Raw genomic sequence first — 13,843 nt, 5'->3', positions numbered from 1 at the left:
GGGGACAGGACGACTGCACCGTATTGAGGGGAGGATGGATGGGGCCATGTATTGCGAGATCTTGGCCAACAACCTCCTTCCCTCAGGAAGAGCATTGAAGATGGGTCGTGGCTGGGTCTTCCAGCATGACAACGACCCTAAACACACAGCCAGGGCAACTAAGGAGTGGCTCCGTAAGAAGCATCTAAAGGTCCTGGAGTGGCCTAGCCAGTCTCCAGACCTGAACCCAATAGAACATCTTTGGAGGGAGCTGAAAGTCCGTATTGCCCAGCGACAGCCCCGAAACCTGAAGGATCTGGAGAAGGTCTGTATGGAGGAGTGGGCCAAAATCCCTGCTGCAGTGTGTGCAAACCTGGTCAAGACCTACAGGAAACGTATGATCTCTGTAATTGCAAACAAAGGTTTCTGTTCCAAATATTAAGTTCTGCTTTTCTGATGTATCAAATACTTATGTCATGCAATAAAATGCAAATTAATTACTTAAAAATCATACAATGTGATTTTCTGGAATTTTGTTTTAGATTCCGTCTCTCACAGTTGAAGTGTACCTATGATAAAAATTACAGACCTCTACATGCTTTGTAAGTAGGAAAACCTGCAAAATCGGCAGGTACCATTTGTGCTCTTCTAACAGACAAACCTCAAATAACTTTGGTATACTACCAGTCAATAGATGAGAACCTGTAGTAGCCATTTATCAACTAATATCTCTGTGGGGAGATGTTTACGGTAGAAGGCCAGTACGGAAAAAGGAAATGACACTTTTTTGACTGTACAATTTCAACAAATCGAATTCCCACATCGATTTCTAAATAGCAACAAGAGTTGTCTTTCATTTGAGTGACAGTTTGAGCTTCAAATCCATGTGTGGTATTGAGGCCAGATACATTTGTAGGAGGTGCGCACAAATTTTTTTTTGCAACCATGGTCTGGAAAATGACAGCAGCGTTTGAAGTTCTTCCACATACAGGCGCATATGACAAAAACACTGGTACTAAACCAAATATATTGATATGTTTTAAGCAATTGATTTTGTGTAATCGTGATGACTATAAACCTTTATAGTATCATCACCAATCTGAGGTAAAAAAAAAGTGTGTATTTCCTGTTATTATTGTGTGGTGAAAATGTTACGTCTGTGTAATGTAGTAACACGTTCTGTCCACCATAGGGACAATTGCATAATATAACATAATTCAATATTTCAATTTTTTGGATGATAGTAAATGAAGCACACTCACAGATGTTTACAACAATAATATATATATCTTACTACTTTAGCCATGGAGAGAGTTAAAAAATGCTCTTAAACACAATTTAACCGGGCACTCTAGATTAGAGCTTCCATAGAGCCTGTGTAGCATGCTGAATGTTTGACGTCCCTATGAACTAAAGTTACTCCGGAGACGCTATTACAGTGGGGAAAAAAAGTATTTAGTCAGCCACCAATTGTGCAAGTTCTCCCACTTAAAAAGATGAGAGAGGCCTGTAATTTTCATCATATGTACACCTCAACTATGACAGACAAAATAAGAAAAAAAAATCCAGAAAATCACATTGTAGGATTTTTTATGAATTTATTGGCAAATGATGGTGGAAAATAAGTATTTGGTCAATAACAAAAGTTTCTCAATACTTTGTTATATACCCTTTGTTGGCAATGACACAGGTCAAACGTTTTCTGTAAGTCTTCACAAGGTTTTCACACACTGTTGCTTGTATTTTGGCCCATTCCTCCATGCAGATCTCCTCTAGAGCAGTGATGTTTTGGGGCTGTCGCTGGGCAACACAGACTTTCAACTCCCTCCAAAGATTTTCTATGGGGTTGAGATCTGGAGACTGGCTAGGCCACTCCAGGACCTTGAAATGCTTCTTACGAAGCCACTCCTTCGTTGCCCGGGCGGTGTGTTTGGGATCATTGTCATGCTGAAAGACCCAGCCACGTTTCATCTTCAATGCCCTTGCTGATGGAAGGAGGTTTTCCCTCAAAATCTCACGATACATGGCCCCATTCATTCTTTCCTTTACACGGATCAGTCGTCCTGGTCCCTTTGCAGAAAAACAGCCCAAAAGCATGATGTTTCCACCCCCATGCTTCACAGTAGGTATGGTGTTCTTTGGATGCAACTCAGCATTCTTTGTCCTCCAAACATGACGAGTTGAGTTTTTACCAAAAAGTTATATTTTGGTTTCATCTGACCATATGACATTCTCCCAATCCTCTTCTGGATCATCCAAATGTACTTCAGACGGGCCTGGACATGTACTGGCTTAAGCAGGGGGACACGTCTCGCACTGCAGGATTTGAGTCCCTGGTGGCGTAGTGTGTTACTAAAGGTAGGCTTTGTTACTTTGGTCCCAGCTCTCTGCAGGTCATTCACTAGGTCCCCCCGTGTGGTTCTGGGATTTTTGCTCACCGTTCTTGTGATCATTTTGACCCCACGGGGTGAGATCTTGCGTGGAGCCCCAGATTGAGGGAGATTATCAGTGGTCTTGTATGTCTTCCATTTCCTAATAATTGCTCCCACAGTTGATTTCTTCAAACCAAGCTGCTTACCTATTGCAGATTCAGTCTTCCCAGCCTGGTGCAAGTCTACAATTTTGTTTCTGGTGTCCTTTGACAGCTCTTTGGTCTTGGCCATTGTGGAGTTTGGAGTGTGACTGTTTGAGGTTGTGGACAGGTGTCTTTTATACTGATAACAAGTTCAAACAGGTGCCATTAATACAGGTAACGAGTGGAGGACAGAGGAGCCTCTTAAAGAAGAAGTTACAGGTCTGTGAGAGCCAGAAATCTTGCTTGTTTGTAGGTGACCAAATACTTATTTTCCACCATAATTTGCAAATAAATTCATTAAAAATCCTACAATGGGATTTTCAGGATTTTTTTTTCTCAATTTGTCTGTCATAGTTGACGTGTACCTATGATGAAAATGACAGGCCTCTCTCATCTTTTTAAGTGGGAGAACTTGCACAATTGGTGGCTGACTAAATACTTTTTTTCCCCACTGTAGATTGTTGTTCTTTTATGGAGCTGTCTGTCAGAAGTTTCTTGGTTACCTAGGGGAGGGAAGGTGACGACAAAGTTTGACTGACTGACAGGGGTGACGGTCCATGCTATCCAGGATGCTTGGGACATCCCTACCCCATTGATGTTGAAGTTTAAAATGGTTAAGGTTAGGGTTAGGTAAGGGCTATGTTTAAGGCTAGGGGTTAAGATTAGGGTTAGGGTTTAGGGTAGGGACGTCCCAAGGATTCCTGATATCACTAACCCAGGGATGACTGTGGCGTGGATGACACTGAGCATTGCCATGGTGCCGAGTCTCTGCCTTCGCTTACTCTCCTTTTTTGAGTCGTTTACCGGCAAGGACGAGTTGTCGTGGCGACAGGAAGATGTTCGAAGAAGCGGCTATTTTTATACCCACTGCCAATGCCAATACCCTTTCATTCTCCCTCTTTATTTTTATCTAAAGGCACATGAATCACCTCTGTCCTCCCTCCTTTTCATTTATTTCCTCAACTCTGCCAAAGTAAAAATTTAAACATTATTATTATGAAGAAAATATATATTCTCAAATCTGATTTATGACATGAAGTATCCTCAAATCTAACTGTTAATGTTTATTTTCTTGCAAGTATTTCCATATGTCTGTTAAGAAATGTATCCTACTACAAAACTCAACCCAGCATAATAATATAATAATAATATGCCATTTAGCAGACGCTTTTATCCAAAGCGACTTACAGTCATGTGTGCATACATTTTTGTGTATGGGTGGTCCCGGGGATCGAACCCACTACCTTGACGTTACAAGCGCCGTGCTCTACCAGCTGAGCTACAGAGGACCAGCATGCTGTCATAAACTGTTCAATGGACTTGGGCCGGTGTTGCATGACAAATGGAACCCTCGGAAATCCCACTACCCTGTCTTCCTCATCTCGTCCTGTCTGATAAAACCAAAAGCCTTGATAAAAAAAGCAAGGCTCACAATATAATTTAGTTCCTCTTTATTTCTCACTAACATCGTCCTCTCACAAAGCAATCACACAGCCCGATAGGCATCAGAGGCCCCCTTGGGTCCCGGCTGCTATATCAAAACAAGAATAATTACTCTGGTACATGTAGTCCTGCTTCCCCCTTCTTCCTCTCCTCCCTTGTGTGGATGTTTTGGCAGACATGTTAGTGAGGTCGTTTAGAGAGTGACCGCTAGTCCCCACCGGACTAACCAGTGTGTGTGTCAAGCGAGGATGTGGGGGAAAAAGAGAGAGAATAGTAAAGTGACTTTGAGTTAGTGAAATAGAACACAGAAAGATAGCGTGTGTGTGTGTGTGTGTGTGTGTGTGTGTGTGTGTGTGTGTGTGTGTGTGTGTGTGTGTGTGTGTGTGTGTGTGTGTGTGTGTGTGTGTGTGTGTGTGTGTGTGTGTGTGTGTGTGTGTGTGTGTGAGACGTTGATGGTACTGGGAGATGACATCTATGATTCCAATGCAGGCACTTCTACTGATGCACTTGGATGTTTCGATATAGAGACGGTCATTACAGTATCTATCATTTTGATGAAAATTACATTATTATTGCTTGAGTGGTGTGTATTCATACATGCCAAGGGATGCCAGGTTTTCGCCAAAAATTGACCAAGAAAGAAAACATACAAATTAATGTATCTTTCAACTCTCTGTTTCATGAATTTCCTTAAATTCTCAATAGGCTGAATGTACACTACATACATAAAAGTATGTGGACACCCCTTCAAATGTGTGGATTTGGCTATTTTAGCCTTACCCGTTGCTAACAGGTGTATAAAATCAAGCACACAGCCATGCAATCTCCATAGACAAACAATGGCAGTAGAATGGCCTTACTGAAGAGCTCAGTGACTGTCAATGTGGCACCGTCATAGGATGGCACCTTTCCAACAAGTCAGTTTGTCAAATTTCTACCCTGCTAGAGCTGCCCCGGTCAACTGTAAGTGCTGCTATTGTGAAGTGGAAACGTCCAGGAGCAACAATGGCTCAGCTGCGAAGTGGTATGCCACACAAGCTCACAGAACGGGCCTGCCGAGTGCTGAAGCGCGTAGCGTGTAAAAATCGTCTATCCTCGGTTGCAACACTCACTACCGAGTTCCAAACTGCCTCTGGAAGCAACGTCAGCACAAGAACTGTTCATCGGGAGCTTCATGAAATGGGTTTCCATGGACGAGCAGCCACACACAAACCTAAGTTCACCATGCGCAATGTCAGGCGTCGGCTGGAGTGGTGTAAAGCTCGCCGCCATTGGACTCTGGATCAGTGGAAACGCGTTCGCTGCAGTGATGAATCACGCTTCACCATCCGGCAGTCCGACGGACGAATCTGGGATGCCAGGAGAACTTTACCTGCCCGAAGCATAGTCCCAGTTGTAAAGTTTGGTGGAGGGTTAATAATGGTCTGGGGCTGTTTTACATGGTTTGGGCTAGGCCCCTTAGTTCCAGTGAAGGGAAAGCGTAACGCTACAGCATACAATTACATTCTAGATGATTCTGTGCTTCCAACTTTGTGGCAACAGTTTGGGCAAGGCCCTTTCCTGTTTCAGTATGACAATGCCCCCGTGCACAAAGCGAGGGGCATACAGAAATGGTTTGTCGAGATTGGTGTGGAAGAACTTGACTGGCCTGCACAGAGCCCTGACCTCAAGCCATCTAACACATTTTGGATGAATTGGAACGCCATCTTCGAGCCAGGTCTAATCGCCCAATATCGGTGCCCAACCTCACTAATGCTCTAGTGGCTGAATGGAAGGAAGTCCCCGCAGCAATGTTCCAACATCTAATGGAAAGCCTTCCCAGAAGAGTAGAGGCTGTTATAGCAGCAAAGGGGAGACCAACTCCATATTAACGCCCCATGATTTTGGAATGAGATGTTCGACGAGCAGGTGTCCACATACTTTTGGTCATGTAGTGTATCTCACCGGCGAAAACATCAGAGTGAACGAAACAGCGCCCCTCTGTCTCAGTATGTGTAGCGTATTTATCTGATGCTGTCTGGTCAAAGAGTATGACATTGTTTCCGCCCGTATCATTGAATCCAAGGGACGCCAGCAAGCATTTGGCCTCACTTGATAAAAAAGTATAGCATAATAGACAATCTGAACTGAGCGAGCTCAGCTGTGAATGGTCCTGGCGCTCGAAAAAAAAGTGTCAAGCCAAACGTCATTGACATAAAAAAAACTTGAATTGTTGCATCTCGTTGTAAGCTAAAAAGTCCCTTTCCTAAATTAGCCATGGATGGAGAAAGGGATTGGACTTGGGGTTTTACTTAATTCTCCGTACTGGCCAATGATTATAATGCCGAATCTGATCCAACCATAAATTCATACATAGTGCCCCTGGCCTGAGAGGATGGAAGTTCAACATTTTAATGCCATTTAGCAGACACTTTTATCCAAAGCAACTTACAGTCATGCGTGCATACATTTTTGTGTATGGGTGGTCCCGGGGACCGAACCCACTACCCTGGCGTTACAAGCGCCATGCTCTACCAGCTGAGGTACAGAGGACCAACACGTAGCTAGATGTAGTATGCTAATGTTACCTAGCTGGCCTGGCACATCGTTGCCCATGAAAGGAAGTTAGTCTAGCGAACAAACATTTTAACCAGGTAGCCTAGGACAACAAAAACTAAAAGCGTGTACTGTATGACAGAGTCATAGACCATTTAGGCAACATGAAAGAGGAGGATGGCATTGGGGTTTCTCTACAAGTAGGGTGAGTCAACATGTTATTTTTTACTTGTGCACACGCACAAACACAGAAATCAGTACCATGGACAGCCACATCATATTTAGCTGACGTTGATTGGACTAAATCGTTTTTGGTATCTTTTAGTTCTCACCATATTAGACTAAGCATAGGTGATTAGATGATGTTGAAGTTGAAATGGTGCTGAAATAGTGGAGGCAGCTCCTGTTTTCTTTGCGACTTGCCGTAACTCTCTGTGGTTCTAAATCAATAGTTGTTTAGTAGTCCGAAAATGTCGGAAACATTACATTTTACATTTTACATTTTAGTCATTTAGCAGACGCTCTTATCCAGAGCGACTTACAGTTAGTGAGTGCATACATTTTCATACTGGCCCCCCGTGGGAAACGAACCCACAACCCTGGCGTTGCAAGTGCCATGCTCTACCAACTGCTTGACCATGGTGTAGGTCATGTAACTGTTTGTTACATGCAATATGTTTTGTGGACTTTTGTTACATGCAATATGCGTATGAACTAACAGGTTATAGAGCAAACAACGCAATTATCACAACACATACTGTGGGTTGTAATATTTTTTGGGGCTTGGCTTCCCCGGTGATTTTACCCATGCACCGCTACTTCTAATGTGGTCCACAACATTGTTTGATGATATCAGGCAAAATCCAAACTTTTCTAACTGATATGAAAGAGCTCAGTTATGAGTTGTGGATTTCAAGTTAGGAGTAAGACATTTTGAGTAAGACATTCAGGTTAAAAGGATACCATGAATTGACCAGTCCCTGTGTGTGTTTCTCCCCAGGTGTTGCGGTCGGAGCTGAAGGACCGTGAGCATGTTGTGGCCAGTACACTGGACCAGGCACGCATATTCCTGGCTGACCAGCCCATCGAGGGGCCGGGAGAACCACGCAAGAACCTACAGCCCAAAACAGGTGAGTCTCCTGTCACTGCCTAGCCTGAACACACACACGCCAAAGTCCAATGACATCAACGGCCACTTAGTCTTACTTTATAATTTAATTGAACTCCCTTATAAAACCTACTAAAACCTGCTATAATCTATGTAACTGATGTCAGTATTTGTCAGTTTATGTTGACCATTCAGTTCAACCTGCATACACAGTGGCCCTCCAAAACCAGATCTGGGAAACCCTGTATCAGGGTGGGTGTGAATGTCCTTGAAATGCACCTCTGAAGTTCCCCTATCCACTTGAAGTTTATGTGGGGTGTGATATGAGTCTCAGAATACACCCAAACACTAAATGCGCACCAGAACTCATTAGTAATTCTGTCTCTAAAGGCTGCTGGGCCTAAGAGGATGAAACAGTGAAGTCATCGCTATGTCAGCACATTTCCTCTTTAACAAAGTCGGGCTGTTAAATAATGTAGCAGAATCCCTGAGACAATCTGGGAGGGTGTGGCCAGAGCTCCAAGCAGGCAGAGATCTGGCCCTTCTGTGTGATCTTTGATGTAATTATCAAAGGGGCCTCTGGTCGAATCAGTGGTTAAGAACTGATCTAAGGGCTGTGATGGGTAGGATGGTTTTCATAGTGGTGCGTGGTATATCAGAGGGTAAGTCTAATCTGAAACAAACCCTGCATTGACCTTGGATACTTTCGCAAGGGGTGTGTGTGACTGTAGAGGGTATATCTGATCTCCATATGATCTAAAACCTGTGCTCGGTTGCTTTCACAGGAGGGACATGGGGCTTCACAGAGTGAAACTGATCTGAGACCAGTGCCAGCAGGGACACCTCTGTCTCCTCTAGTCTAACTGAACCCAGTGGGGGAGAACACCTTAGTCTTCAGATCCTCTCAGACCCAATCAAACTCTCCCAACTTTCCCTGGCCTTTGTTTGCTTGTCAAACTTCTTATTTTCAAAGCAGACCGCTCACACGCTGGTCCTGTCTGTGGTGTGTGGCATCTATGACTGGCAGACTAACAGACAGAACCCCTGATGCATGCTTCCGTTTAGGGTGTCTAAGATTTAGATCGTCATTGACACACTGATTTAAAGTCTCTCTTCAAGTTGAAATGCTTGCTTTTATTGTACAACCAACTTTCCCCTTTGAGGATGTTAAAGTCTTTGTCCTCGCCCCCTTACTCCCCTACTCTCTCTGTCTCCCTCTTCCCCCCTCTCTCTCTCTCTCCCCACTCTCTCCCCTTCTCCCAGACCTGACTCCAGAGCAGAAGGCGCAGGGTGTGGCCAGGGCCATCAGGAAGCAGACAGCGGAGGTGCAGGAGCGTTGGGAGCGTCTGCAGGGCCACGCGGAGGGATGGCAGAGCCAGTTAGAAAGGGCTTTAGAGAGGCTACAGGAGCTCCAGAGCAACATGGACCAGCTGGACCTGCGGCTAGCCAGGGCAGTGGAGACCAAGGCTGGCTGGCAGCCTGTAGGAGACCTGCTCATAGACTCACTGCAGGACCACATAGAGAAGACCACGGTGAGGGGGTCACTGGGGTGTTACTGGTTTATTAAGGGGGAAAGAGAGAGGGACGTTTTTTTTAACGTCCACTACAAAACGTTTAGGGCCAACAAGTCCTTACTGGTGTTTGTAGGTAGTGATTAACCTGTACATAAATCAGTGTAAAAAATATGAATGACCTAGGTCAACATCTAATCACCATTGGTACAGGTATCACCCCTGCACCATAACAGTATGTTATAGATACATCTGCCTACAGCAAAACACTGACCTGTGTGTGTATGCGTGCATCCTGTGTGTGTTCCAGGCTTTCAAGGAGGAGATGGCCCCTCTGAGGCAGGACGTGCATGTGGTGAATGAGCTGTCTGATGAGCTGGCTCCTCTGGATGTCCAGCTGTCCTCCACCTCCTCCAGACAACTGGATGACCTCAACATGCGCTGGAAACTACTACAGGTGGGCTATGGGTGTCGCACCGTCCCCCTTTTACAGGTGGGCAATGGGTGTCACTCCTACAACCGTCCCCCTTTTACAGGTGGGCTATGGGTGTCACTCCTAAAACCGTCCCCCTTTTACAGGTGGGCTATGGGTGTCACTCCTAAAACCGTCCCCCTTTTACAGGTGGGCAACGGGTCTCATGCCTAAAACCATCCCCCTTTTACAGGTGGGCTATGGGTGTCACTCCTAAAACCGTCCCCCTTTTACAGGTGGGCAACGGGTCTCATGCCTAAAACCATCCCCCTTTTACAGGTGGGCTATGGGTGTCACTCCTAAAACCGTCCCCCTTTTACAGGTGGGCAACGGGTCTCATGCCTAAAACCATCCCCCTTTTATGTGTCATACTTAAGAAGAGGTGTCACAGCTACAACCCTCCTCCCTTTTAGGAGTTGTCAGACTTGGGTGTACGTGTCACGGGTAAACTGCTAAATTACTCAAATGTAAAATGTAAAACCTTCCTCCATTTACAAGCTGTTATATTCTTGACTTTTCTACCTTCTTCTCTTTTTTTTCTCTCCCACCTTATTCTCATCTCTGCCTGTCTGTATGCTCATGTTCATTCTCTCTCAATGTCTCTTGCTGTCTTTGTAATCATGTATTTCTGTCAATCTCTTTCCACCTGTGTGTGTCATTTCGTTATGAAGCTTTTTCTCATTATTCCTTCCGTCTCTCTCTCTGTCAGCCTGCCGTACTTTAGCTCAGACACAGAGAGGAGTGGGGAGAGGTGGCCCTCCGCTTGTCTTTCTCTACAGGTTACTGAGTTCTATATTGGCACAGTGGACTTCTGTCACTGTAGATAAATAACACTTTTTGTCACAGCGGACCAGTGTCCTGGTCCAGCCTGCTGATGGCTGGGATCAGAGCCTTGCTCTTGCACCCCTCAGGCTCAGTTGTCACTATACTGTTTAGATTAATGTGTGTTTGTACTGTGTGTGTGTGTTTGTGTGTGTTTGTGTGTGTGTGTGTGTGAGACAGAGAGAAAAAAATTGACATCAAGAGAGAGATCTTAGATTACGTCCCTCTCCTTCTCCATGCCCCCCACCCCTGGTATTGCCATGCTGGAGTCGATGATGACCACTGAGATAGGATGCCATGCCACTTTGTCTGATCAAACAGAAGGGCAAACAGCACAGCAGGACTCAGTCACCAGTCACCCCGTAAAGATTCACTGGGGCAGAATGAAAATGTGGAAGCCACATTTTGTGTCTGCCTCCTGGTTCCCTGTGTAGAGACAGCCTTATATCCTCACTGTAGGGAGGTTGTCTGAGTCACTGCACACAGTGAGGACACTCAGCAATGCGCATGCACGCACACACGCACTCGGCTGGTCAATATAGTGTTGGCGGGGTGCAGGTGTGTGTTTGTGTGTGTCTAACTCTCTCCTCTTTCTGGTGTGCAGGTGGCCATTGAGGAGAGACTGAAGCTTCTTCAGGAAGCCCACAGAGACTTTAGCCCTTCCTCCCAGCACTTCCTATCCAGTGAGTAGCCAAATCAAATCAAATCAAATTGTATTAGTCACATACAAATTTTTTAGCAGATGTTATTGCGGGTGTAGTGAAATACTTGTGTTCCTAGCTCCAACAGTGCAGTAGTATCTAACAATTCACAACAATACACACAAATCTAAAAGTAAAAGAATGGAATTAAGAAATATATAAAAATTAGGACGAGCAATGTCGGAGTGGCATTGACTAAAATACAGTAGAATATAATACAGTCTATACATGATGAGATGAGTAAAGCAGTATGTAAACATTAATAAAGTGACTAGTGAAACAACACCTCCACTTCGCTGATCCTCAATACTGGGGCTCCACAAGGGTGCATGCTCAGCCCCCTCCCGTACTCCCTGCTCACCCATGACTGCGTGGCCAAGCAAAACTACAACTCAATCATCAAGTTTGCAGACGACACAACAGTAGTAGGCTTGATTACCAACAATGACGAGACAGCCTACAGGGAGGAGGTGAGGGCTCTGGGAGTGTGGTGCCAGGAAAATAAACTCTCACTCAACGTCAACAAAACAAAGGAGATGATCGTGGACTTCAGGAAACAGCAGAGGGTGCACTCCCCTATCCATATCGACGGGGCCGCAGTGGAGAAGGTGGAAAGCTTCAAGTTCCTTGGCGTACACATCACTGACAAACTGAAATGGTCCACCAACGCAGACAGTGTGGTGAAGAAGGTGCAACAGAGCCTCTTCAACCACAGGAGGCTGAAGAAATTTGGCTTGGCACCTAAAACCCTCACAAACTTTTACAGATGCACAATTGAGAGCATCCTGTCGGGCTGTATCACCACCTGGTACGGCAACTGTACCGCCCGCAACCGCAGGGCTCTCCAGAGGATGGTGCGGTCTGCCGAACGCATTACACACACACAAACACACACTCAAGCAGGCGGCAAGGTTCTTCACTCTTGAATAATTAAAGGCTTAATTGCAACTCTCCTCTGACTTTCTCTCCTTTCAGACCAGTGGTCGTTAACGAAGGAGGGAGACGGGGAGAGAGGGAGGGAGGGAGAGAGAGATCATTAGCGACAGACAAAGCCACACCTCTCCCTGCTCATCCCCTCCTTCCATCCCCATTTACTCCAAATTATACACTAGTGTTCTATTTCATTGCTATGCCCTTTTCCTATCTCCATCTCATATCTAACCCTCTCTTATCTACCCCATTTGGCTCTGACATGTCCTCCATGTGATGATAACAGGGTGGTGGGACGGGGAGGAAACTTAGCTGTCGTGTGTCCATAGACCTGAGTTATTCTACCAGCCAAGATGCCATTCTGGCTCCCCTTTCATCTCTCATAGACATAATCTACCATTCCTTCTCATAGTAACAGGATGGTACCGACGGAGAAGGTAAAAATCTTACAAGTTTCAACCCGACTTTGCTATTTAGCTACTTTTTTTGTGTTTATCAACAACCCAAAAATGGTACTTAAAGTTCATACTATTATCACATATGACCGCCAAGCACTTTTTGACATTTCGACTTCAAACCCGACTCCGATAGCTGTACCCTTGTTTACATCAGACCTTATTCCTTTTTTTCATGGGCTTTACCAAAACACTGCAGTTGTAGACGTGGCAGACGGGCTGGAGTCCTGTTGAGACAGAGACTAAGAGAAAATTGACTGGCACACCCCTCCGTTTTATTGGCAAATGTCCAGTCGCTCGAGAATAAGATGGATGAGCTTCGTTCCAGAGTCTTCTATCAGAGAGACTTGAAAAGCTGCATTATAATTGCCTGGCTACCCAGACTCCTTGCTCCGGCCAAATGCTACGCCACGCCCACGGACGACAGTTTCTTCTCCGCAATAAGTTTGGATCTGAGTACATCCCCGACCCTTCACTGAATGCGAACACATTCGGGGCTGTCTGATTGGTCCAGAAACCAATGGATTGGGCCAGACCCAGAACACACGTGGGTAAAGCGGTAGTTCGAACATTTGCCCCCATTGGCTATGATACTCTGATTGGTTAGACGATCCAATCGCTGATTACTTTGTTTGGTACAACACCCCTAGTGCCTCTCGTTACCACTAACGACTTCAATGATGACAGAATAATTTAGTGGTTAAGCTAGCAATATTATATGCTTTGCAGAAACTTGTCTGGCTGAATCTATGAATATAGAACTAAATGATTTCTCCATGCAGCGACACAAGGGGAAGGGGGATGGGTCTGCCTCTTCATAAACAACAACTGGTGCACCGCTTCCAGTGTGAAGGAAACTCAAGCTTTTGCTAACCTGACATAGAATGCCTCATGGCAAGCTGTAGAGCTTTTTATCTACCAAGAGAGTTCTCATCCAAATTATCAAGGCTATCTACATCCCACCACAAGCCAACAACACTTTGGCACTGAACGAACTGAATGGGGCCATAAACAAACAAGAAACCGCACACCCAGAGACATCTTTTGGGAGGAAACTTTAATGCAGGGAGACTTAAAAACGTCTCCTATGCCATAAGGGGCGCCAAAATGCTAGACCACTATTATTCTACCACATTTTTTTTATACAAGGCCCTCCCTTGCCCTCCCTTTGGCAAATCTGACCACGGCTCTATCCTGCTGCTTCCCGTTTACAAACAAAAGCTCAAACAGGAAGTACCAGTGACGCGCTCAATACAGAAGTGATCTGATGAAGCAGACGTGAGGCTACAAGACCGTTTTGCTAGTACAGACT

General features: G+C 45.2%; 1 protein-coding gene across 1 annotated transcript in view; it reads left to right on the top strand.

Moving 5' to 3' along the window:
• The window catches only part of LOC311108421 (utrophin-like), a gene marked incomplete at both ends in the record, with an annotated part of 261,765 nt that overhangs the window by 144,446 nt on the left and 103,476 nt on the right, over positions 1-13,843 (top strand). Inside the window, 4 exon segments of the mRNA XM_084151044.1 lie at positions 7,533-7,662; positions 8,904-9,172; positions 9,462-9,608; positions 11,050-11,128. Of these exon segments, the coding sequence (XP_084007170.1) occupies positions 7,533-7,662; positions 8,904-9,172; positions 9,462-9,608; positions 11,050-11,128 (625 nt within the window).

Source organism: Coregonus lavaretus (assembly GCF_964263955.1).
Source record: "Coregonus lavaretus genome assembly, chromosome: 33".
Lineage (NCBI taxonomy): Eukaryota > Metazoa > Chordata > Actinopteri > Salmoniformes > Salmonidae > Coregonus > Coregonus lavaretus.
The sequence above is the reverse complement of the archived record's forward strand: the minus strand, read 5'-3'. Positions and strand labels throughout refer to the sequence as shown.